Source organism: Colletotrichum phormii, assembly GCF_030913505.1.
Source record: "Colletotrichum phormii strain CBS 102054 chromosome Unknown BDP81scaffold_19, whole genome shotgun sequence".
NCBI lineage: Eukaryota > Fungi > Ascomycota > Sordariomycetes > Glomerellales > Glomerellaceae > Colletotrichum > Colletotrichum phormii.
This window is the reverse complement of record NW_026851461.1, coordinates 414,693-436,538: the sequence shown is the minus strand read 5'-3', so window position 1 is coordinate 436,538 and position 21,846 is coordinate 414,693. Positions and strand designations below refer to the sequence as shown.

The following is a 21,846-nucleotide window of genomic DNA, read 5'->3' as shown; positions in this document are numbered from 1 at the left end:
AATTGTCATGTATTCCCCGCGAACTCGAAGCGCTGTGAGAAATGTTAATACAGCGAACACTAGGTACCAGTGCCGAGCTTTTCTTACACTCTGGAAACTTGATCTGAAATTCCAGCCAAGGAAGGCTTCTTGGCCAGACAAATTTCATATAGCGCGCTGCTGGCGTACCTACGGTGATATTGAATCCGGGAGGAGTCGGGAGACTGGTAGATCCTAATTGTAGAAGTGTTGAGCGAGGATTCCTTTTTTCTCAGAAAAATAATAAGTAAAAAAAAGTGGTGCATGCCCCTACCTTGCTGATATTTCACCAGAGAAGTTCTCTGATGTCGAACTCTCTCCTTTCTGACCTTGGCTGGCTCGACCACTTTGCCATCGTGGATGACTTCGCTGAGTTTGCCTTGCTTCTCCCGCTTGGAAAGGCGACCATCGACAAATTGCCACAAGATCTCGGCCTTGTTCTTTGGGATTCTTTTGCGAAGACCCCAGAACTTCAGCTTGTACTCAAGCTGCGATTTCCTGAGACGTGTGATATGAGAAGCCGAAGATGGAGAGACCGCTGTGCTGACTTACGTTACACGAAAGCCGTCTTCTTCGAGTTTTCGCATAATGTCGCTGAACGAAGCTGATTCTTTCAGAAACATGCGCTGGATTGTAGCTCGATGCTGGCGCCACTCTTCGTCCGAGTAACGCTTCCTGGAGGATGACATTTTGGTAAAGTTGAGATTTGTCGCTTGTTCTAGCGTCTCCCGGCTGTTGATGTCTACTGCTATCATATACAGGTTTCAGTCTGGATGGAAGCAGAGGAGTTACAGAGGGGGAGGAAAAGTGTGGGAGACGGAGCCTTGTAATATATACCAGGGAGCTTAGAATAACTGCACCACAGGACATCTAGCCATGATTGGCTGAGGCCGATATCTGAAAAGTAGTTCAAGCTGACAGCATCGAATAAGATGTCATTGGCCAGGGCCGAAGTCTGAAAGCCCATCATTGGTGATCAGCCACTGACCAATTCTCGGCGTGCATATGCACCAACATAGCCCAACGTGGATGAGCTCCCTGTCGAATATCAGAAATGATTGGATGTGGCCAGTGTCTGAAAACACGACCGCAGCTTCATGTTACACACGGAATCTATCGTGGCAGGCGAAAGCCTTACGTCTATTCATGGGGAGATCCTTCGGGGCAATCCATTGGCCCAAGCCGGAGTCTTTAAACTCGATACTAGAAGCGGGATACACCCCTGGCCTGTGTAACCGTAAAGTGCTTAATTCGTCCAGGTAGAAAGCCGAAAGTCACAGGTACCTCAAGAACGGCGTCTGTAAACAAGACCACCAAGGCTCATGGTCCTGAGTATAAGATGTCAGCGTGGAGGACGCTTTACGGTGTCTTTCCCCAGATGAACTCTCACTACTCAGACTTCGCATAATCTGTACCCAGCAATTAGTCCAGCATATGACCCCTTTTCCTTGAAGGAACACAGATACTCGCCTTGTCAAATCGCAACTCTTACACGCCACATGCCATGGAAATGACCCTCGAGGCCATCATTGCTATCGTGGCCCTGGTCGTGGGGTTACCACCTACGTGTTTCATCATCTGGAAATCCTGCATTCGCAAGAGACAAAAGCTGAGGCAGGGTAGGAAATAGCCCGTTTCCAATGCCCTGGCCAGACACACGCTAATATAAAGGAGCCAGCTATAATTTCATTACATCGACGTCACACGATCACTCCGAACCGCCCTCCTCATTACGAGCAACCTCCATGGTCAGCACCAGGCTCCATCTGGAGATCTCGGACGATCATTGCCTTCGAAACGGAAATGAACAGGTCTCCTAGTGACGAATCTGCTTCAAGACAAGGCTGGCCGACGGGCAACTATACCTTTCATCATTTGGGAGGCCATCATGTTTAAGCCACGGGAAGCGAAGTGCTAGACGGCTTTGGAGATCTTCTTCGCAAGACCCGAATATGAGGGACTTGGCTTACAATCTCTAGTCATCTTTTTGTTTGTCTTTGAGATGTGCATAGGCGGCGACTGCATAGACGGCGGTGAAGATGGGGGATAATGACAAAAGAGAAACATGTACAAAACCTGGAACATAAGGAGTATTTCCTTGACCTTGAAAACAAAAGATTTGATAGCACAACCTGGTTTCGATCCAGGGACCTCTGGGTTATGAGCCCAGCGCTCTACCCCTGAGCTATTGTGCTTATGCTTATGTTGCTTGATGAGGATTGAGCCCACTGATTCTGTTCAAGAAGGGTCAGTGTGGAGAGTGAGTCATTCTTTTGCAAATTTTCTTTGGCCTCTTCTCCGCTGTGGAAACATGAAAATCAAAGCCGAAAGGGTTGGCGACGAGGACGCGGAGACAGAATGGGGCGGACGGAAGAGAGGGTCTCGTGAGATTGCATCGTGTGAGGCCAAAAAGCGTTCGCGGGGGGGGGGGGGGTATCGCCTCCACATCCTCCACCCAAGCTTGAGCCAGAAATCCCCCGGACGAGAGTATAACGACATCAATAGATAGTATTACAACAGACGCTTTCAATCATCGAACCCCTCAAACTCATCGTCCTTCCCGCCAGCCGCCGCCGTGGCCTGGTTCTTTTTCCTAATCTCCGCAATCATCTCATTCAGCTCCATCGCCTTGATCTTCTCGTCCTCTGTCATGGTAGACATCCGTTCGGACTCTCTCTTACGTCTCCTCTTATCGCGGCGCTCCACCCGCACGTCGTCTCTCTCCGTCTGCTTGCTCCACGCCTCGTTGGTCTTGCGCTTGCGCTTCACCTCGTCCGCGGCAGCTGCCTTCTCGCCGTTGCGCTCCGCCTCCGCCGCTGCTAGTCGTGCCGCCTCTCTCGTCTTGTCCTGGTACGTGAAATTCTCCCAGTCAAAGTCCTCGTTGCCGAGCCACTTGTCTCCCTCCCAGTTCTTCGTCTCGGGCATGCGCGGCAGACGGAGCAAACCCCATGCCTTTCCGAGGTCGGCCCAGTCGAGGTCCTTGACGCGGAAGATGGAGGTTGTCAGGTGAGCGTTGTAGCTGCGCACCCAGCTCACGAAGGCTCGTTGCGCCTTGTCGTGGTAGGCGCGGTCGCTACGGAGGACGTCGCGGAACTTTTCTGACGCCTCGTTGGCTTCCTCTTCGGTGATCGTGATCTCGGGTTTCGTCAGGGGGAAGATGGGCGTCTTGCGGACTTCGAGGAAGGGAATGTAGTCCTCTTCGTGGCCGGGCTGCAGGAAAACCACTGACAGTCCCTTTCTGCCTGCTCTTCCAGCACGTCCGCTCCTGTGGATGAAGACCTTGGGATCTGAAGGAGGATCGACCTGGCAGACAAAGTCTACCTGTGGGATGTCGAGACCTCTTGCCGCGATATCGGTGCACAGCAACACGGATGGTGATACTGAGTTTACAAACTTGTTGAAGCTCTTCTCTCTTGCCTTGGGAGGCAGCTTCCCGTGCAGGGGCACGAGTGTGAAGCCTTCCGGCATGATGGTGGGGAGGACGTGTTGGAAGTAGTCGACAGCAGCGCAAGACGACAAGAAGACGATGCTGCGCTGTGGCCGAGGGTTAAGGTTCTCGAGGATCTTGCTCAGTGCTGGGAGCTTCTGGCTGGCTGGCGTGACGAGGTATGACATTTGCAGACTGATTGGCGTTTTCCGGTCCTCGATGATTCCTCCGTCCCTTAAGCTCTTCACGCGCACGGCAATCTTGACTGGGTTTCTCAGACCAACAGTGATGATCTGTGACACTGCCTCCGAGACAGAAGCGCTGAACAAGCCTGTCCTTCTCTGCTTCGGCAGGTATCCCAGAATCCTCTGGATGTCCTGCTTGAAACCCATATCCAAAAGACGGTCCGCCTCGTCGAGAACCAGCATTTCGAAAGTGGCAGATGTGCAGTGGACATGCGGGGACGCGAGAAGCTCAACAAGTCTACCCGGTGTCGAGACCAAGATGTTGGGCGCATGTCTGACAAAGTAGCTGAGATCTTGCTGTGTGGTAGTCACTCCGCCGACGAGCAACTGAGGGACGATAACCGGCACCGTCGTATCGGGGCGCTTGTCGTCTTCCTTGAGGTGGGGCAGGATCTCGGCGGACGGGGGGTGGAAGCCGACGAGTGACTGGAGGACGGTATGGATCTGAATAGCGAGTTCGCGGGTCGGGGAGACGATGATGGAGAACACATGGCCACGCTTCGTGGGTTCGGAGAGGCGCATGAGCTTCTGGACGATCGGGAGGAGGAAGGCAAGCGTTTTACCACTGCCGGTGACAGCCTGGGACAGTCAGTATTCGTATTTGGTAGGATAGCTGGTGTCGTCTTTACCTCGACTACGACGTCCTTGTTTCCAAGGAACTGCGGCAGACATGCTGCTTGGACGGGCGTCATGCGCTGAAAGCCTTGGCTGGACACGAAGTCGAGGATCCATCTGCGCGAATGTCAGTGGGATGCGTGAGTGGAAGCAGAGTGTTGGGAGATCGTACTCAGCCAGAGGAGGCGTGAGGCCTCTCCAGGCCCTAGGGTCCTTCTTCTTCTCTTCGGGCGCCATGGTTCAATTGGTCGGGGGCAAATATCGAAAGGACGTCAAGCAAAGCGAGGATTTGCGCCGGCATGCGACTTCAATACCGTCCAAGCCGGAGGGGCTTGATTTCCAGAAACTTTTTTTCGTTATCGTTATCGATATGTTGCTATCTTATCTTATCAGAGGGTGGGTGTACTCACGTGGGGCAGTGACAGCATTCGAGGCCTCCTTGGCGCCATTGTCTCTGTCCTACCGCCCACGGACAAAGACAGTGTGATATCATCCCGACTGACCCCCAACCGTCCTCAGCCACTCGCCTTGACATCCCGCCCAAAACTTCCAGCCCGTTTTTGCAAGTGCACCACAATTCAGCGGTCTGGAAATCAAGGAAGAAGCACAGTTGCATGTCTCTTGTCACTTTGTGCACGTACCGAGTACAGGCTGCCTACATAGGGCAGCTCGGCAGCGGAGAGACGGGACGAAGTGCATCCACCGGTCGAACCCACCCGGCGCGCAGAGAAAGGAGGAGCCACGCCTGAGAAGGACATGGAACCGGCGGGACGGCCGGAGATGGCTTCACATGCTTGCAGCAATCAACGGCGTAGCGCAGCCCACTGAGGAGGGAACGAGAGGGGGGGGGGGGAGGGGGGAATCACCGCAGATTGAATCGTACCCTTAGAAAACCCCTGCCAAATGGACTTGGAGTGCAGCGGTGCGCCCGACAGGCCGGCCATTCCTGGGTAGTCGCGTGCACCGGACATTTTGGAGTGGGATTCGGGGCATAGGTCATTCGGGCCTCGGCACACTGTGTTGCGGCTTGGTTCAGACTGTGGTTCATCCTTGATTCTTGCCTGTGCTAATATCTCATGAGAACCCAAGAAACCGCAATGATTGATTGTTTAATTTCCATGTTGAAAATGGATGAACGAGAAACGGGAATTACATTTCTAACATCCCCAAGGGTCCCTAGAGAAAGTACCCCGAGGTCCTCAGGCACCGTAAATAACAACTTTGAGAGAGAGGTTAAGGCTCTCAGGTTCTACCAAAAGATAAGACGGCTTACCAAAGCAACAGTGCGGCCGGGGTCCCGAACACCGCTTGGATACGTCGCTGCAAGTACTCGGTACCTTGGCCCGCGAAAAATCCTCTCTCCCCGTCCCAGGAATCGGCAGATTCGCAGCACAACAAGACACCGACGATCCGGCCCAAACACCTCGTCCTTGAACACATGTCACGCTGCCTGCTGACCGACCGCATGTCTCCGTGGTCTTCTTCCCCCCCGTACCAACCCGGCTCAATATGCGGCGGAGTTGCTCTCTGCTGCATTCTCAAACATCACCCTGGATCCAATAGCCCAAACAGCCTCCATCCTCGAACCCCAGGCCCAGCAGCATAGCCATCAAAGGAATACCGGTAATCGCTGTTCACCGGCCGCACCCTTCACCATCTTCGATACCCACGCCCGCGCCGACTCCGCCTCCGTCTCTCCCGCCTTGGACCCCCACGACTCCCGTTTATCTAGAAGAGACAAGCATCTCCACTCCTCACTCTGGCCGCTGAGACGACTCTTCTTCCCCTTCCAACGCCTCTTCACGGGAGCTGTCGCTTGTCCTGCCCTCCCGCCTTTCCCTTACAACATGTCGTCCGTCCGCGCCATACCCTCCACCCCGCGGGTTATCTCCCCCAGCCCGACACCTTCAGAGATTGATGCAGCGTCACAAGATAACTACTTTGGCCCGGTGACGAGGTCTGCGGCGAAGAAGCGGCGGACAACCCCTCAGCCGCTGGAGGAACGGGCAGAGGAGGATGACTACGAGCCATCGACAATGCGTAGATCGCGCACGAGAAGTCGGTCGCCCATCGAGTCCCGCCGAATCACGCCCATGACCACGGTGAAGTCGCAGAGCAAGAGGGGCACATCGCCCATCATCCCGAGCGAACCGATCACGAACGAAGTCACCACCAACGGCGAAGCGAACGGCGAAGCGAACGGCGAAGCGAACGGCAACGCCAAAGCTACGACCGCCAATGGCCATCTGGCCCCTCCCTCTGCCGCTCCTACGGGATGGAGCTGGCGCGATTTCAGTCGAAGCCCGAGTCCGCTGGGCTTGATACCGATTCACAGGAAGTGGCGGACTTTTGTACACAAGCACGAGGTGCCCAGGAAGATCTTGCACGTCTCGATCGGTTTCTTCACGCTGTGGCTCTACGTCTCGGGTATTCAGACAAGCTCCGTCGCACCGTGGCTCTTTGCTGCGCTGATGCCCATCACGACCGCCGACTACCTCCGTCACAACTACGCCTCCTTCAACCGGTTCTACGTCTCGGTCCTCGGCGCGCTGATGCGCGAAAGCGAATATGCCGGATGGAACGGAGTCATCTGGTATCTGCTTGGCGCGTGGATTTCCATGCGCTTCATGCCCAAGGACGTCGGCGTGATGGCCATCCTCCTGCTCAGCTGGTGTGATACCGCCGCCAGCACCTTTGGACGCATGTACGGCGCTTACACCCCGCGCATCCGCCGCGGCAAGTCGCTCGCAGGCTCCACGGCCGCCTTCCTCGTCGGCGTCGCCTCTTCGTACTTCTTCTGGGGATGGCTCGCACCGAGGACGGGACCTTTCCCCGGTGACGAGAGTTATCCCTTCATGTTCACCGGAGCGCTGCATCTACCCCGCACCATCGCAAGCGCCGTGGGGCTTTCGGACGCTCAGGCTACCATCACCGGACCGCTAGCGCTCGGAGTCATGGGTCTGTGGTCTGGATTCGTGGCGGCCGCCAGTGAAGTGGTGGACATTTTTGGCTGGGACGATAACTTGACGATCCCGGTCCTCAGCGGGGCTGGTATTTGGGGATTTCTCAAAATCTTTGGCTAGACGGCGGGAACTCATGGGTTCGGCGGGGGAATTAGACGGGCGGGAAAGAACTTTGACTAGCTCACCGACGCTGCTAGTCCACCAAACGGCAATCAGGATCAATCAAGAAGAGAGAGAGGGGAGTCGGTGGTTGGGAAAAAAACGGCGCGTCCTCTGCCTCGTATAAACGGCTGGCAATGGCGTTCAACTTTGCATGATTAATCGGCGTTCATATCGTGTCCACTGGGATAAGAGGTGGGGGCGGGGCATGGTATGGCATGGCATGGCATGCGAGGACGGCCGGGACGAGGAAACATACCATCATCACGACAACGACGGGGTATCTTGTTCATCAAGTTTGTACACTTTTTTTTTCTTTTTGTTTGACGCGAATACAGGAAGGGAACGCCAGGTACGGAATCAAGGAAACGTACAGAGAGGACTAAACGTCCAAAGCCACGGGTATATAATGGTTAGCTGCTATTACAAGATAACGAAAAAAACATCAGAACTTTCCCCCTTCTTACAGTAGCTATTTGGCCTTTTCGCCTTTTCGCCTCTACTTGCTTTGCGGCCCCTCATCCTCTCCGTCGACCCCTCACTTTCACCCATCTGACATGCATCTGTATCGCGCGATGATACCGAGTACAAGGACAAGGCCCCGAAGAAGAGATTTCTAGTCAAGTCCTTGGGACCATCTAGGCGGTCAAACATCGTCACTGCCTTAGCGTCGTGGTGGAAAATGGCACAGAAGGATCGACCTCTTGGTGCGACTTGTGAGTTTGACCTTTGCGTCTTGGCCTTCCAATTTGACGTCGCAGAAGCAGTGAGTGGTGTGTGAGTGTGTGTGTGTGTGTGAGAGATTAGCCCTATCTCTGGAAGATGAGTATGAGATGTGAGTTCTGTGATCATCTTCACATCGCGCTGTCGTCACACTGCGGGCAGAACTATCACCAGCAAAGAACACTACATCATCATCACCAAATACTCCACGTCGGAACTGGGGCTGAGTGAAAACTGGGCTGACGGTCTGGCCTGTTTGACGCGGGCAGCTGCCTAGGCTGGGCGATGTCGTGCAGCTTTCGGATCTTTCGTTCACGAGTGCTTGTGTTTTTGCCTTGCCTTGTCATCCTCACCGAGTTGGTCCATCTTTAGGTCTCAGCCATTGGTATATTTTCCGAGGTAGGATGAGTACAGCATATGAGCAGCGTGGTCTTTTTCCAAGTCGAGTTCTACAAGAGTAGGAAAATATACGAGGCGGGATTGACGGGCGACACGACACGAGAGCGAGCTGTAGGCGTGTTGTGTGCGCATATGTGTATCCGTGAGAATTTGCGCGAATACAAGCGGCTTGGAGGAAACACACCACACATCACACATCAATTTTTTGAACCGTCGGCTGAATATAGATTGACCTTACACGACGGTCGATCCGTGCAGGATACAGAAACCACGCGGTACTGCAGTGCCGCTGCGCTGCGCTGTGCCTCCCCGTCCTTCCTCATCCTCGTTCTCATGTCGCCTCACCTTACATACAGAAGGCGTTGTGCGTGGCTGTATTCTGCATTCTCACACTTACGTTGTGTGTATGAGGCTTGAAGGTCTCTCTATGGCGGAGAAGAAATCTTGGCTTGGCCGAGGATGAACGATGTGATTAGAGAATCTATCCATGGCTGACGATGATAAAAGCGTGAGAGTTGGGAGATGCAGAGGGGCATGCGAGTGTATCTGCAGGATGGGCGAGGGCTCGCGGATGGCGTCGATGGGAGGCGAGTGAGTAGTGACATGGGGGATTGGGGGATTGAGGAGATACAACGACAATGTAACGTCAACAATCTCCAAGAACATTGACCAAAAAAAAACTAAAAAAAACTGAAGGGCGATCGAAGAAAGGTTTGGTTGGTTGGTCAGTGGCCCAGCTCGCCTTTTCCTCCGAGTCCTCAAAAGTCTCGTTATCCAGTAAGGTGGTGCCCCATCATCAAGCAGCCCTGTTTGACTGCATCTGCATCTCCGCTCCTCACGTTTCCCGGTTCATGCCATGGCATGTTACCGTGCAGCATTGGGAAGGGCAGGCCAGGCAGAAAAAAAACCAACAAAAAAAAACCAACGATGGTCTCGGATAGGTGAGTAGGCGGGATGTGCAATGTTGCGTGTGGCTGTCCCACCACCCCCCCCCCCCCTCCCCTCGTGTGTCTCTTTTGAGATACCCTATTCCCATGTGGCCGCCCCCCCCCCCCCCCGGAACATGACATATCCATACTTATCCATTACTGTAAGAGGAGCAAGGGCACCGGCGATTGCCGTGTTGGTTCGGAGTCCCGTGTTCAACTTTCGAGTTTACAATGTCACCCCATTTTCTTCGCAACTGCGGGAGTTTGATAAGTCTCAAAAAAGTTCGAAGGAAGAAACGAGAGGTCTAGAAGCGCAAATGGTTTAAGAAAAGTGAAAAAAGAAGGTTTGGTGGGCACGTTTTCCGTGGCACAGACCGTTTTTTTTTTTTTCGTTTCACGCGTCAGATCAGCGGTCGTCACCGCTCAGTCTCATCTCACAAATTCTCAGTGAGATTCTTCTCAGTCTCACACCTCACACCTCACTCCTCACTCCTCAACCCTCACTCCACGCCCGTCAAGACACGCAAGTAAGTACATCGCCGGATGAGGGGGGAAGGGTTCGAGCCTCACAACCGAAGCATTGGCTCTCTTACACTCTCCCACGGCGCAGTTTTCCCCATGCAAACCCCAAGGCCCCGTGTCCATTACCAGACGAGATCTCGACCTATGGGCGATACCTCACATTCCTAACCCTTGCTGGCCTGCTGGAGGGACTGGGGTACACTACCTAGCCTGGATAGCTCATCCATCACCTTAACCTTTGCGACTACCGCCCCAACGTGACTATTGGCGCCATGACTGTCACTCAAAGTCCCTACTGCAACACTAGCCGGCTAGTCGAGTTCGAGAATGGTCGTCGTCGAGGACGTGCCGACTTCTCTCTTGGTATTTTGGCGAGCAAAGTGTCTAAAGGTGTGCCTGTCTGGAGGTGAGTGCCGTTGGAGTGCGTGCAGATAGAGAGACAAGCCATTCATTCATTCATTGCCCCTCCCCCCCCCATTGACATTCCCGCACCAAGAAAATTCCCGGACCTCCCTTCGTCCTCTAGCCTCTAGACCAGGAAAATTGTCTGCTTGCGCGCCAGTATGCTACGATTTTTCTTTCTTTTTTTCCCTTCTGCCATGCGGTAAGTTCAAACGTCAGATGGCTGCTGGGGTGATCCCGGGGCTTCTTTCTCATGCAGTCCCGTATCCCCCTCCATTCACAAACCACCGCTCGGGGGATTCCAGAACGCCGTTCGTCCTCCGGGGGACACCTTGCGTGGGGCATCTCGGGTCCTTGCCGGTGTCGAGGAGGGACGAAGAGGCAGACCGGCGAACCGTGGGTTTGAAGATGGGGGGAAACAGTTGGTCATGCCATGGGTCAAGGCAAACCCCGTTGCGTTGAGCGGGTTCATGGACCAGACTGAATTGATCACTCAGGAGTCAGTGAGCAGTTGGTCGTTTGTCTGTCACGCCCACATCAAGCCCCCCCCCCCCCTCCTGCGGCGCGCCGTATGGCATTACATGTCTTCAACCTGACGATCCCACTCACACGGGAGGCGACTGAGAGCGACTTTCACGTCGGAGGGCTTGAATACCTGAGTGATACTTGGATATCAACGGGTTGAAAACAGGTATCCTGTGTATCATGTAGCCAGGTAAACAGGAATGCCTCGTTGGCTGCCTTGCCATGCTCATAATCATCGTTGCATTTGGGGTTCCACCCCCCGGTACATGGAACCCAGTTTGCCGATTCCTAATAAACCACCCGAAATTATTATTTTTTCAAACAGAAAATCATCAATGTTCGACCCATCTAAGTTTAAAGCGTATCGTAGCACACGGCGCACGGAATTGCAGAACCACACGGGCAGCAAAAACGAGAAGATGCCCACAGAAGCAGACGCATGCTCAGGGAATGGGGTGACGCGAAGCCAATGCGCCGCTAGATCAGATCGGAAAAGGGCGCGCCGTCATTCGATTGCACTCTTCAAAGTTCTTCTGCAACTCATGACATTAGGCAGACAGAAGTGTAGGGCTTTTGTGTGGTCGTTGGGTTGATGATGATGATGGAAGCGTCCCTTTCGATTGGGCTGTTTTGGGGTCTCTTTGGGTACCTTTGCGTGTAAGGTCGACTTTGGGCTGCCTCTCTGCCTCAACTAGTACGAATACTCTCACTCACCCAACTCTTTGGGTGCAAACTGGAACCAACTTTTGTCAACCGTTACCGGGCCGGCTGACGATGACGACGGAAACTCGGGAAGGGGAGGGGAGGGAGGCCACTCACTTACACCGCCGCTCTTGGAACTGCGGATGTAAGATCTGCCCAGGTTGCCCGCGTTCTTACACTTCCCAACGCGCAAGCGCAAGCGCAAGCGAAGCAAAGCAAAGCAAAGCAAAGCACAACATACAATTCTCAAAGAAGACGGGGCTTGTATTCTCAAGAAACGCAATTTCGTTTCCAGAGATCACATGCGATGCACCTCGTAGAGAAAGCTCCGCCTTTGCGCATACATACATGCCTCACATACATGCTGCTGCTGCTCCTGCGTATGATGGGGAGGGGCCCTCTAGTGTAGGCTCTTGGAGATGCACTCACTCCCCCACCCTTGAGGAGAAAGAGAAAGACACATACGGAGTAGAGAGATGGGAAAAGGGAATCGTCGCATCGGTGATTGAGGTTCGGCGGGGGCGAATTTCCAACGAGAGTCGGCGCCGCTTTTCAACATTCATCGCCAATGGGACATTGTGAAAACATGTCGATTAAGCCGACCATTTGCTGGCCCCCTCACCCCCCGTCAAACGTCTCTACTCCGTAGACTCTGCATCTTGAGTGCATCTTGGACGGAGCCAGGGCGTGCCAGGGCGTGCCAGGGTCATAGGGTGGGATTACAGGGGTCATGATGAGCCCTGCCGGAGCCCTGGACGATTTGCCCAGTTCAGGTAGATTCTGGAAGTCGTCCGGCTTTTGCACCAATCGAAACTCTGAAAAATGACAATAATTCGAGTCAATCAGAAGCGGTAAAAGTAGACGGTGTGGGCGAGATTGGGAGGGGAAGACTCGGGAGAGGGAGCAAAAAGACTCTCAAAGGCCCAATGGGGGCGGCGAGAAGTCCCGGCCAATGGTAAAAAAGCCGGAATAAAGTAAGTTGAACTCGAAAAGGGAAAAAGGTACTTGCAGGGGGGAGGGGGGAAGAGAATTAAATAATAAATAAAAATAACAATTAAATGGAAAAAACTGAAAAAATATTGTATCCTGCGCTTCCATGTTGACAACGCATCACCACATAAAATGCCCGAATCTACTGCACTTCTGCCTGACCTGACGCTACAGGGTTAAATCACAGAATACCTTCTATTCTCCAGTCGCATTCGCACATTGTTTAAACGGCAACATCACCGTTTTTAGAGACTATAGTACCTACAGATACGTTTGACTGGGGGGGGACCTTTTTCTGCCCGAGAAACGATCAGCATGGGGGGCATTTCTTTATCCCGCAGTCCACCCCGTCCCCGATTCTATCAAGAAGGTGGCTCCCACAGTCCAACGAGACGACGACACGAGCTGCGTGGGAGTGGACAATCCCACGCTGCTTTTAATGATCAGTCCTCAAGAAGCTGCTTGGCTTGCATGCTCGGTACATGTATCGCATTGTCCATATGTTGTATTGTACCGCCGTGCCTGAACTATGCGTCGTGGTGTCGTTGAAGACGTCGACATCAAGACCATATACCTCGGGTTGGAAGATACCTCGAGGAACGCCAGGTTCGTTCGCAATTGCGAACGAACAGCAAACGGAAGAGGAGAAGTGTCCCCTCTCCCTCACCCCCGGCCGGGCTTTGCCCCCGTTACATTCCCATTCCAATCTTGTCTCCCAATCTTTTGCTGGCCTGTTCTCCATCCCGCCCTGCCCTGCCCTATCCAAACCTCTTAGCTCTCGATATTCACCTATCCTGACCTATCCCCTTTCATCCCATCCCATCCCAACCCATCCTCACCCTCGCCAGCCCGGCACGCTCGTTGGATCAGAGTTTCGATCAACGGCGGGCCCCGTCTCGTTTCCCCCGTAGTCCCGGCTTTCCTTAATCGTCCTGACGTCTGTCCATCTTTCACAACCCCCAAGTTGCCTTCGTCTGCATCTCTGGCGTGTATCCATTTTACCGCCCCCCTCTTCCTCCTGGACACCGCATCTGTCACGAATCAGAACCATACCGTGGCCCCTCTCCGAAAGGTTGAAAGGCCGGTTCGTCTTGCATCTGACTGGGCCGATAAAATACATACGACCCGCATGGCCCTCCGTCATACGCCTTTCTTGCCTCCCATCTACGGCCATGGCGTGTGTTCCTGTCCGCCAGAAGGAGACGTCGTCGTTGGATTCCGGGGGGGGGGGGGGGGGAGGGTGTGACTGCCCTTGACCAACGTCTTGTATGCCTTCCGGACTCTACACTTCTAGACTCTACACGCACCTCTTACACCCACACCTTCTTTCCCACACCTCGGCCCCTTTTGGAGCTAAAGCACCTTCTACCCTTCTTGACACCGCACGGGCGTGGACGGAAGGGAGGGAGGGAGGAGGAGGAAGAGGAGGAGGGGGGGACCCACCCCAAGCAACCACGCAGCCCAAGGTTGAAGGAACACCTCCACGCCATGGACGTGGACTGTAGACGTCCGTCCCTGCCCACAGAGCCCCATGCCCCTGGCTTGCAGGTTGCAGCCATTCCATCCTTGCCTCTAGTCGGTAAAAATGAGTAAGGTAGTGCGGAAATACTTTCGAGGTTGTACCTCCCTTGTCATCAGGTGGGTGGTTCGGCAATGTCTGGAACTGCATGTCTCTTGGTTCGCCGTTTTACACGACATGCATCGTTTTCTTCCCTTTGCCTGAACCCACATACATCTCTTTCTATGTCTTGTCTTATCTTGTCTTTTTTGTCCTCCCGGCCTGCTCTTCGCCAACCTACGCCGGCCAAGTCCGTGCCCCCTTGAGTTTACCGTACAGTTCTCTTCTTTCGATTCTCCGTCAGTATTGACCCTGGCTACCAAAAGTATTTGGCATCTTTCGTCTGGATATTCCAGACTCCAGAGACAGATCCATTACCCGTTCCGGGCTGTCCACACCCCATCCTCTCCATCGTGGTCTATCTCCACCAATCCCACCCATGATAGTCGCCTCCCTCGGCATATACAGACACCTCTTGCTCCTTTCCTCTCAGTCCATTTCTTTGCCTTTGATACTTGCCGTGTTTTTTTTCCCTCTTTTTTACTTTGCTCTTGTGCAGACGTAGTAGCAATCTGCTTTCCCTGCTTCTCCCTGGTTGGCCAATGGCTCCGTCCATCACCCTCCCACCACCGTCGTACGTCTGCCACCCCTTCCAATGCCCACACCCTCAACATCCAAACGCCTCATCGTCGTTGGATATCTCTCTCTTTTTTCTCTTTTGTCTCCTCTCTTTCTCCACGGTCCATATATCCACACGAGCAAGTGTTGCGGGTGAAGACAGGGTTTAGTCTATGCCACTTCCCTGTCACTAACGCACAAGCTAGACCAGGCCCAGGCAGGTCGACCGGCTGCCGCTCATCATGGTCCATGTCAAGGTCCATGTCCATGTCCATGGTGGACGTTGTTGTCTGCGACCCTTTTGGCCGCTCTCTCTCTCTCTCTCTCTCTCTCTCTCTCTCTCTCTCTCTCATCATCCCATCACATCATGCCCTTGGACCATTCCGTCTGTTCCCCCTTCCGCGGAAGGAGACCCGGTTAATGATGAAGCCACGGCTTGTCATCGGACGAATCGAGGCTTGATGTCTTATCCCCCTTCCAAACAGACGAAGAAATGGAGTCCGAGGAGGGTCTCGGAAAAGTATAAAAGGGCACAACTTGAGCGGGTTGATTTTATTCACTTCTTCTTCCTTTCTCATCATCAGATTCTGGACTATCTTGAAGCTTCCATATAGCTTCTCCAAGCCATCTTCTTTGCCCAACAAGCAACTTCCTTGCACACTTTACTCTGTCTCACAGAGTGCCGCCATCCCCAGTCGACACTTGGACTTAGTCATCCCTTGTTTGCTTCAAACAAGTTCCCACATCGTACACAAGTACACGTCACGCCTCTATCGTCAACTACCGGCCTCCACCTCTTCCCGTGCCATCATGTCTTCCCACTACAACTCCCACTACACCCTCCCCTTGCCCGTCCCCTCTCACAAGGGCCAACACTACCCAAGCTACAGCAGCACCTACTCAGTATCGCCTCCAGAGACAGATGAGTCCGTCAGCTCTGGCACCGGCCCATCATACAGCAACAGTGGCTACTCTGGCGGCTACTCGGTGGCCAATTCCAGCTACGCCGGAAGCAACAGCGGTGACTACGAGAGCACCCACCACTCGGCCAGCGGAGTCGACTTCAACGACTACATGCAGGACCGCTTCGCCCAGACCTTTGACCCCATCCCCCTCGACCGCAACATTGCGGTCCAGGCGCAAACGTAAGTTGTTTCCTCTTTCGCATGCGGCGTGGCGCATCCCCCATGCGGCAGCGAAACGGAACAAGAGGCTAACGAGAGGAAACGCAAAAAATAGATCCGGAAAGCTCAACGCAAAGCACCGTGAGCTGCTGGAGCTGCAAAAGAAGGCACAGGCTCGTCTCGCAAAGACGCGCGAGCGCTTCAACGAGGGTTACCGCGACGCTCAGGACGTGCGCGCGGACCTCGAGTGGACGCAGAAGAAAGTCTCGTAAGTGGCACCCTTTTTTTTTTCCCTCCTCCCCCATTGCCTCTTCCCGGGACTCCGAGACGAGAAGAGCCGCGCAATCAATTTGTCTCCGAGAAAAAGGAAAAGAGAGACAATATCTGCAGGACCGCGATCCTAGAAGTTTCCCCGCGAACCAGTGGGGAAATATCTAAACCGGATTGCTGGTCCGATTGCATTGCGACTACAACATTGGCGTCGGAAAAGGAAATCTTTTGGGGGGGGGGGGGTAAAATCTACGAGATCTGAGACATTGCGGCTAACACGCGGACCTCTTTTTGTGCAGATCGCTCAAGAGCAAGACTTCTCGCAAGCACACCAAGGAGTACAACAAGGCCCGCGCTCGCTACCCGTCGCCCGAGTACTAGAGAATTTCTTGGTACTCTGGGTGTTGGCTGCGGATTGAGTTGCGAAAGCTTCTCAGCCGCGCGATACCGACGACGTTGAAGCAAGCAGCGAGCTTCTCCTTTTTTTCAGCCTTGTGTTTTTCTAGCGTCCCATTTTCAACTGCGACCAAAGAAAAAAGTTCTAGCCTGCCGTCACCACCATTTTACTACTACCACACAAAAACGCACGACATACACACATCCCTGCCGACAAAACTGCAGGAACGAAGATACCAGATTCCCGGAGATTTACTTTGCATTTGATTTTTTTGGATGAGCGCACGCCTCCCTCCATCTCCGCTTGTTTACTTACCAATTTTTTTTTCTTGGGTACATATTGGGCTGGCAAGGGAGGGGAAGAGGAGACAGGGGCCCTAGAGGAACCTGACAGCCGGGACGGCTTGACGCGCAGCGGCACGGCGCGGGGCGAGCATGGGGGGGCCCGCCTAGCCGCCCATCTCACGCTGCTTTTGCGACGGGCAGGGCGGCGGACCTGCGAGCTGCGAGCTGGAGCAGGGTCGAGAGAATGAGAGTGGGTTGGATGGGGAAGCATCATTCCCAAGCGCCCGGTAAACCTCCACTCACACACACATGCTCCAGCCAGTTTTCCCCCAGATTTGGCAAATGTGCCTGGCAGACGCAGGGCTGTGGGGTTCCGACCGACCTTCTTTTGACCTTTGCCCTTGAGAGAGAGAGAGAGAGGGGGGGGGGGATGTTTTTGTTGCACGAGATGATTATGAGATATGATTGGACGAATGGGAAATGATTTGGGGCGGCTACGTTGTTAAAAGTACACCTCACCCCCTCCTTCTGAGGGCGACGGGGCCAGGGCCAGTAGCCCGGGGGCTGCAGTAGCCGTTGGAAGGATCGCCAGGCCGTTGTAGAACGGCTCGGTGGAGGCGGGAGAGAGGAGACCAGGTGAGGTGAGGTACAAAATTGTTGGCATCTGTTGGAGGCGCTTGTCCTTTTCGGGGCGGTGGGATATTGCTCTTTCGGGAAGGATAACGACGGGGAGCTCGCGTGGGTCATATTCCTCTAACCCCTTGGTGGTTCTGTAGTGACGACAGGGTGTATTTCCGTCTCGATCCATAGTCATATCATAATCCCCTCTTGTTCGGTCGTGGTGGTCCTTAGCCGGGCTGCTGGTCCACGATATGTCCACCGTAACAGTACCGTCGTGATCCTTGATCCTCCGTAATGCCACCGTAAAGGTTCCCCCCCAGGCCTTGGCCAAGTCTTTGAGGGGGGGGGGGCTCCATATATCCAGTGATATATCATGTGATGGATGGGTCGTGATATCGCTCCCTGCCCTGTTTCCAGCCGGCCAGGGGGGTATCACGTGACATGGGTCGGTGAGGCAGTCGGTGAGTCGTATATCGATATGCCAAGTCGCGAGGTTGAGAAGCCGTCCAAGTGGAGGTGAGGTAAGCATGTCGATATGTGTTGACCACACACTCGATACTATGGTCCACACACCTCTCAGATGCCAACTCATTCAACATTGGTAGTCCATCGACATCAATCAAGCCGTCTGAGCTTGAGCTCCCCTCGCCAACCAAGTCCCCTTGGACAAGACTCCCGCTTTCTTCTCAAGCCTCTCCCACGGATTCTCATTCGATGCTGGGTCATAGTAGCCCTCCCACCAAGGCTTGCCATCATTCCTCTGTTGCTGCTGGTACCCTTGACGACCGCCACGCTGGTGCTGGTGCTGCTCGGGACGTTCCCTCGTCGGCATCGTCGTTGGAGCCGAGCCCATCTCCTTACCCCACGACGCGTCGGGCCGCTGGGGTAATGCCGATGATGTTGGAAGGGAAGAGAATGTTGACTGCGCTTGCGGTGCTGAGGTTCCGTCTTCCGGTGCCGTGCCGTCACCACCGCCGCGGGTGGTCAATTCGTCTATCAGACTTTGCGCGTGGGCGAGCGCCGGGGCGACGGTTGGGTCTGAGTAGAGATTCGCGCCGCCTTCTTCTGCATTCACATCTTCCCCGACGACAGTACCAGCACCGGCGGCGACAGCAGCGGTTCCGTCGTCTTCGTCGTCATCGTCGAGGGCAATCTCATCGGTATTGGCGGCGGGCGCGGCAGCAATATCGGTCGTCGACGGAGCAGCGCGTGGAGCGCGCGGGGCGAGTGCGGTCTGGTTCGCGCCGGTCGCGGAGGAGACGGCGTCGGTGCGGTGGTTGTGTTTGCGCTTCTTGGCGGCGGGCTGGGTCCCGAAGGAGGCGAAGCCCATGAAGGCTGCCATTTCGGGGTCGATTGCGAGGGAGTCGTCTTCGTCCATTGTAGGCGGTGTGGAGTGGGTGGGATTTCGGAGGAGAATCGCGCGTTGCTAGGACGGTGCTGTGTGAGGGTGCGATGACGTTGAAAAAGAGATGTTGGAATGGATGTATGAATAAAAGTAAAGCTGCAGGGAAGAAACAGCTCCGGGCGATGTGGGGAGAAAAGAAAAAAGAAAAACAATCGGGCAAAGAGGAATAGAAAAGGAGCTTTGGGCGCGGGAGGAACCGTGGTAATTCTCAGAGAAAAAGGGAATGAGAAAAATAGGTGGAATTAAGACCCTTGTTCGGCACTGGCCCGCTTAATTACAGCCTCGTGGGACTGGGGCACAGCTCAATCTTCCAGGGTCTTTACGAAGTAGTAGATGGCATGTCGTCGATAAAAGAATGACGGACGAGACGTTCGGGTATCGGCGGCTGTAGACATGGGCAAATGAGAATGAAATGCTCATTTGCGAATCAAAAGCATTGTGACAGGAAAGACACACGAAGAATTGGAGAAGACAGGAGGAAAAACGCTCGAGTCTCAGTCGTCGGGCCGCTGACATCATTTGAAACGCGACAACACCCCTGCCTGGCGCGGATCTCGGAGCTTGGGGCCATTGGTTTGCGCTTGTCTTTCAACTTCATTCCAATATTCTCTCGACGACAACCTCTTTTGCAGAGACCCCGAATCCATCAATCACCTATCCGAACCGTAGTCGCACACGTATACCCGAGTTCTGAAACGCGACGTCCTTATCGGATTCCTCCTAATAGTGCTGCTACCAACGTCGGACACTCCCACGAAGCTCCACACAAGCTCCAAAGCACCTCTTCCATCCATTGCGACATCCACCACATCGTCTTCACAACAACCACAGAGCATCATGACATCCCCACCGACAACAGTAACCCTCCGCTCCCCCTCAAAATACACAACCTCCTCCACCCCGTCACCATCAACCTTTTCCGCCCCGCCCCTCGAATGGCTCCTCCGCACCTGGTCCGTAACCCACTCCACCCTCGCAATGTGGCGCGACGCCCGCAACGTCCGCATCTCCTACGCCTCCATGGCCCCGAAACCAGACGGCACAGCCCGCATAGACGACCTCGTCGAGTACGAGTCCAACAAGACCCCGCACCCCTCCTCGGCCGTCAAATCCGTCAAGGGCGTCGATACCGCGTGCGCCGTCGGGGATACCTCCGTCTGGGACTGGCGGGGTAAAGGGTGGTTGTTCTTTGTGGCAAGTCATTGGGAGGTTCTGGGTTGGGGGGAACGGCGGATTGAAGGGAGCGAAGGGGAGGTGGAGAGGTGGGCTGTGACGTGGTTTGCGCCGACGGTGTTTACCAAGGAGGGTGTTGATATCTATTGTGATCGGAAGGAGGGGTTGAGTGCTGCTGGGTATGAGGAGGTTATGGGTGCGTTGAAGGGGCTGGAGGCCAAGGAGTTGGTTGGGATGGTGGAGAAGGATATGTTGCCTGTTGAGATTGCGTTGCCCTGGAAGGAGGCGTGAGTGTTGTGTACTTGGATCCTACGTTTCCTAGTCAGGCATGTCTTTGATTTGAGATTGTATAGCAGTGATATAATACCTAGGCTTAGCAGCTGTCTATTGATATTGAACCTATCATCACAATTAAGGGTGAGCTCACAGCTGCATGTAAAGGCACTATCGACGACTTGGTCTAAGACCGCTGAAGCAGTCATTGAGCTTTTCGTACAGATTTCTTGGAGGGAGGCCGAATAAACTTCACCTCCAGTGACAGGAAATCCCTCCACCAAGTACTCATTATCTCCCAAGACTATCGTTCAAAGTAGAATATCACCCCAGCAATCATTCATGGTCACAGAAGATAAGGTATAAAAAGGCCGCAATGGCGCATTAGTCCAAGGCTTCTCAAGAATACATCTAGCACCTTGCAGAGGATGCTGCGCAAGGAGATTTCAAAGGTGCTCCTCCTCGGTGCGATGAATTCTACAGAATTCCTTCTATATTTCTTTGTCTCCAAGGCGATGTCATTCGCAGCAGACCGTTCCGCATCTCTCGCCACGACGTCCCTCGCTCACGTTCGCCCACAAATACCCCCCGCCAACTCCCAGGTTCGTCCCAATTCACAAATCACCCGGACCTTCTCACACATCATTCCCATAACCTCCATCCATCAAAATCAAGTAATCCAACAGCTTAACATTCGAGGTCCAATCCTATTCGTCTTTCAAGTTTCCGAAAACGGCTCTGGGCAAAATTGCACAAAAGTCGGGAATCGGGCGGCGATCACTCGATCTGGCAGAAGTTTCCCAGGCCAAGTGTTTCTGTTTGAAATACCAATCGTCCGTAGGCTGAGAAGTGTTAGTAGCTTTTTTTTTTTTTTTTTCAATTCTCTATGATCTTAACTAGAAGCAACAAGTTAGTAGACAGAGGAGCTAGATAGACCCTTTAATACGATAATACGCATCAGTAGTGTAAGCCCCCAAGTTGGATCTCAAAATTATTCCATCTGAATACTCCCTGAGGATTGAGGTTCTTGGGCCTGGTCATCCTTCCATCCTGTCATAAAAGGTCGGGGGAACGTGGCCGAAGGGTATGAGAGGGGGGAGTCAAAGGAACAACCCGAAAGTCCTCGAGCCTCACTCAACCTAACCTTTTGTTCGATTCCCTATCAATGACCCTTCTTTTTCTCTCGGTTTGAGCGGAAGGCAAGGACAATCATCTTTTTTTCATCCTCGAGGTAGCGTTAGTCAGGCATTTGCTTGCGAACCTTATTCTGCAAGTGTGCCTATTGATACGTTACAAGTACTCATTGCGATGGCGCTGGCTTGAAGCTGAGTATGAAGCGTATGCTCCAGGAGCCCATACACCAGGATGAATAAGTAGTTATTTTTAAAAAGGCAAAGTAGAGTAGATCAAGATGGAATTCGTATTCAATTTCAGTGCCATTATCATTACGTCCTCCGAGCCAAACTCAAGCGAATGAAATGGGTATACTGCAAAGCCCGTCCAA

At 53.7% G+C, this 21,846-nt stretch overlaps 9 protein-coding genes and 1 non-coding gene across 10 annotated transcripts; 6 read left to right on the top strand and 4 right to left on the bottom strand.

Annotated features, from left to right (window-relative positions):
- Positions 1 to 5: 5 nt before the first annotated feature.
- On the bottom strand, positions 6 to 707 carry BDP81DRAFT_452648 (uncharacterized protein; the record flags this gene model as incomplete). The annotated part of the gene is made up of 4 exons (XM_060592767.1): positions 6 to 32; positions 173 to 213; positions 293 to 516; positions 571 to 707. The coding sequence occupies 4 exons, from the start codon at positions 705 to 707 to the stop codon at positions 6 to 8; spliced, it is 429 nt and encodes a 142-aa protein (XP_060441683.1).
- A 708-nt stretch (positions 708 to 1,415) lies between these two features.
- On the top strand, positions 1,416 to 1,995 carry BDP81DRAFT_435225 (uncharacterized protein). The gene is made up of 2 exons (XM_060591034.1): positions 1,416 to 1,637; positions 1,697 to 1,995. Exons 1-2 carry the CDS (start codon positions 1,523 to 1,525, stop codon positions 1,912 to 1,914), a joined length of 333 nt encoding a protein of 110 aa, XP_060441682.1. The 5' UTR covers positions 1,416 to 1,522; the 3' UTR covers positions 1,915 to 1,995.
- Positions 1,996 to 2,141: 146 nt separating this feature from the next.
- BDP81DRAFT_t262 lies at positions 2,142 to 2,213 on the bottom strand. The gene has a single exon. It is a non-coding gene; the product is annotated as a tRNA-Met (tRNA).
- A 52-nt stretch (positions 2,214 to 2,265) lies between these two features.
- On the bottom strand, positions 2,266 to 4,817 carry BDP81DRAFT_435223 (DEAD/DEAH box helicase). Its single transcript, XM_060591033.1, has 4 exons — positions 4,716 to 4,817; positions 4,478 to 4,651; positions 4,320 to 4,422; positions 2,266 to 4,269 (listed from the first exon to the last, which is right to left on the bottom strand). Exons 2-4 carry the CDS (start codon positions 4,540 to 4,542, stop codon positions 2,545 to 2,547), a joined length of 1,893 nt encoding a protein of 630 aa, XP_060441681.1. The 5' UTR covers positions 4,543 to 4,651; positions 4,716 to 4,817; the 3' UTR covers positions 2,266 to 2,544.
- A 1,335-nt stretch (positions 4,818 to 6,152) lies between these two features.
- BDP81DRAFT_463728 (cytidylyltransferase) lies at positions 6,153 to 7,388 on the top strand (the record flags this gene model as incomplete). The annotated part of the gene is made up of 1 exon (XM_060594058.1): positions 6,153 to 7,388. One exon carries the CDS (start codon positions 6,153 to 6,155, stop codon positions 7,386 to 7,388), a length of 1,236 nt encoding a protein of 411 aa, XP_060441680.1.
- A 4,220-nt stretch (positions 7,389 to 11,608) lies between these two features.
- On the top strand, positions 11,609 to 12,502 carry BDP81DRAFT_435213 (uncharacterized protein). Its single transcript, XM_060591032.1, has one exon. The coding sequence runs from the start codon at positions 11,702 to 11,704 to the stop codon at positions 12,209 to 12,211; it is 510 nt and encodes a 169-aa protein (XP_060441679.1). The 5' UTR covers positions 11,609 to 11,701; the 3' UTR covers positions 12,212 to 12,502.
- Positions 12,503 to 14,944: 2,442 nt separating this feature from the next.
- On the top strand, positions 14,945 to 15,563 carry BDP81DRAFT_75986 (uncharacterized protein). The gene has a single exon (XM_060596247.1). It carries the CDS (start codon positions 15,038 to 15,040, stop codon positions 15,407 to 15,409), a length of 372 nt encoding a protein of 123 aa, XP_060441678.1. The 5' UTR covers positions 14,945 to 15,037; the 3' UTR covers positions 15,410 to 15,563.
- On the top strand, positions 15,508 to 16,855 carry BDP81DRAFT_76001 (uncharacterized protein). The gene is made up of 3 exons (XM_060596248.1): positions 15,508 to 15,940; positions 16,035 to 16,187; positions 16,489 to 16,855. Exons 1-3 carry the CDS (start codon positions 15,606 to 15,608, stop codon positions 16,568 to 16,570), a joined length of 570 nt encoding a protein of 189 aa, XP_060441677.1. The 5' UTR covers positions 15,508 to 15,605; the 3' UTR covers positions 16,571 to 16,855.
- Positions 16,856 to 18,110: 1,255 nt separating this feature from the next.
- On the bottom strand, positions 18,111 to 19,690 carry BDP81DRAFT_463726 (uncharacterized protein; the record flags this gene model as incomplete). Its single annotated transcript, XM_060594057.1, has 2 exons — positions 18,111 to 18,859; positions 19,678 to 19,690. 2 exons carry the CDS (start codon positions 19,688 to 19,690, stop codon positions 18,111 to 18,113), a joined length of 762 nt encoding a protein of 253 aa, XP_060441676.1.
- On the top strand, positions 19,481 to 20,499 carry BDP81DRAFT_435210 (uncharacterized protein). The gene has a single exon (XM_060591031.1). It carries the CDS (start codon positions 19,734 to 19,736, stop codon positions 20,358 to 20,360), a length of 627 nt encoding a protein of 208 aa, XP_060441675.1. The 5' UTR covers positions 19,481 to 19,733; the 3' UTR covers positions 20,361 to 20,499.
- Positions 20,500 to 21,846: the final 1,347 nt, after the last annotated feature.

Excerpts from the sequence above, each read along its gene's own strand:
- BDP81DRAFT_435225 (XM_060591034.1), top strand. The coding sequence starts at position 1,523 with ATGGAAATGACCCTCGAGGCCATCATTGCTATCGTGGCCCTGGTCGTG. Across the intron at positions 1,638-1,696 it reads GAGACAAAAGCTGAGGCAGG|CTATAATTTCATTACATCGA; the intron begins GTAGGAAATAGC and ends TAAAGGAGCCAG.
- BDP81DRAFT_435223 (XM_060591033.1), bottom strand. The coding sequence starts at position 4,542 with ATGGCGCCCGAAGAGAAGAAGAAGGACCCTAGGGCCTGGAGAGGCCTC. Across the intron at positions 4,423-4,477 it reads CTCACGCCTCCTCTGGCTGA|ATGGATCCTCGACTTCGTGT; the intron begins GTACGATCTCCC and ends ACATTCGCGCAG. Across the intron at positions 4,270-4,319 it reads ACAAGGACGTCGTAGTCGAG|GCTGTCACCGGCAGTGGTAA; the intron begins GTAAAGACGACA and ends TGACTGTCCCAG.
- BDP81DRAFT_435213 (XM_060591032.1), top strand. The coding sequence starts at position 11,702 with ATGACGACGGAAACTCGGGAAGGGGAGGGGAGGGAGGCCACTCACTTA.
- BDP81DRAFT_75986 (XM_060596247.1), top strand. The coding sequence starts at position 15,038 with ATGGTCCATGTCAAGGTCCATGTCCATGTCCATGGTGGACGTTGTTGT.
- BDP81DRAFT_76001 (XM_060596248.1), top strand. The coding sequence starts at position 15,606 with ATGTCTTCCCACTACAACTCCCACTACACCCTCCCCTTGCCCGTCCCC. Across the intron at positions 15,941-16,034 it reads ATTGCGGTCCAGGCGCAAAC|ATCCGGAAAGCTCAACGCAA; the intron begins GTAAGTTGTTTC and ends CGCAAAAAATAG. Across the intron at positions 16,188-16,488 it reads TGGACGCAGAAGAAAGTCTC|ATCGCTCAAGAGCAAGACTT; the intron begins GTAAGTGGCACC and ends CTTTTTGTGCAG.
- BDP81DRAFT_435210 (XM_060591031.1), top strand. The coding sequence starts at position 19,734 with ATGACATCCCCACCGACAACAGTAACCCTCCGCTCCCCCTCAAAATAC.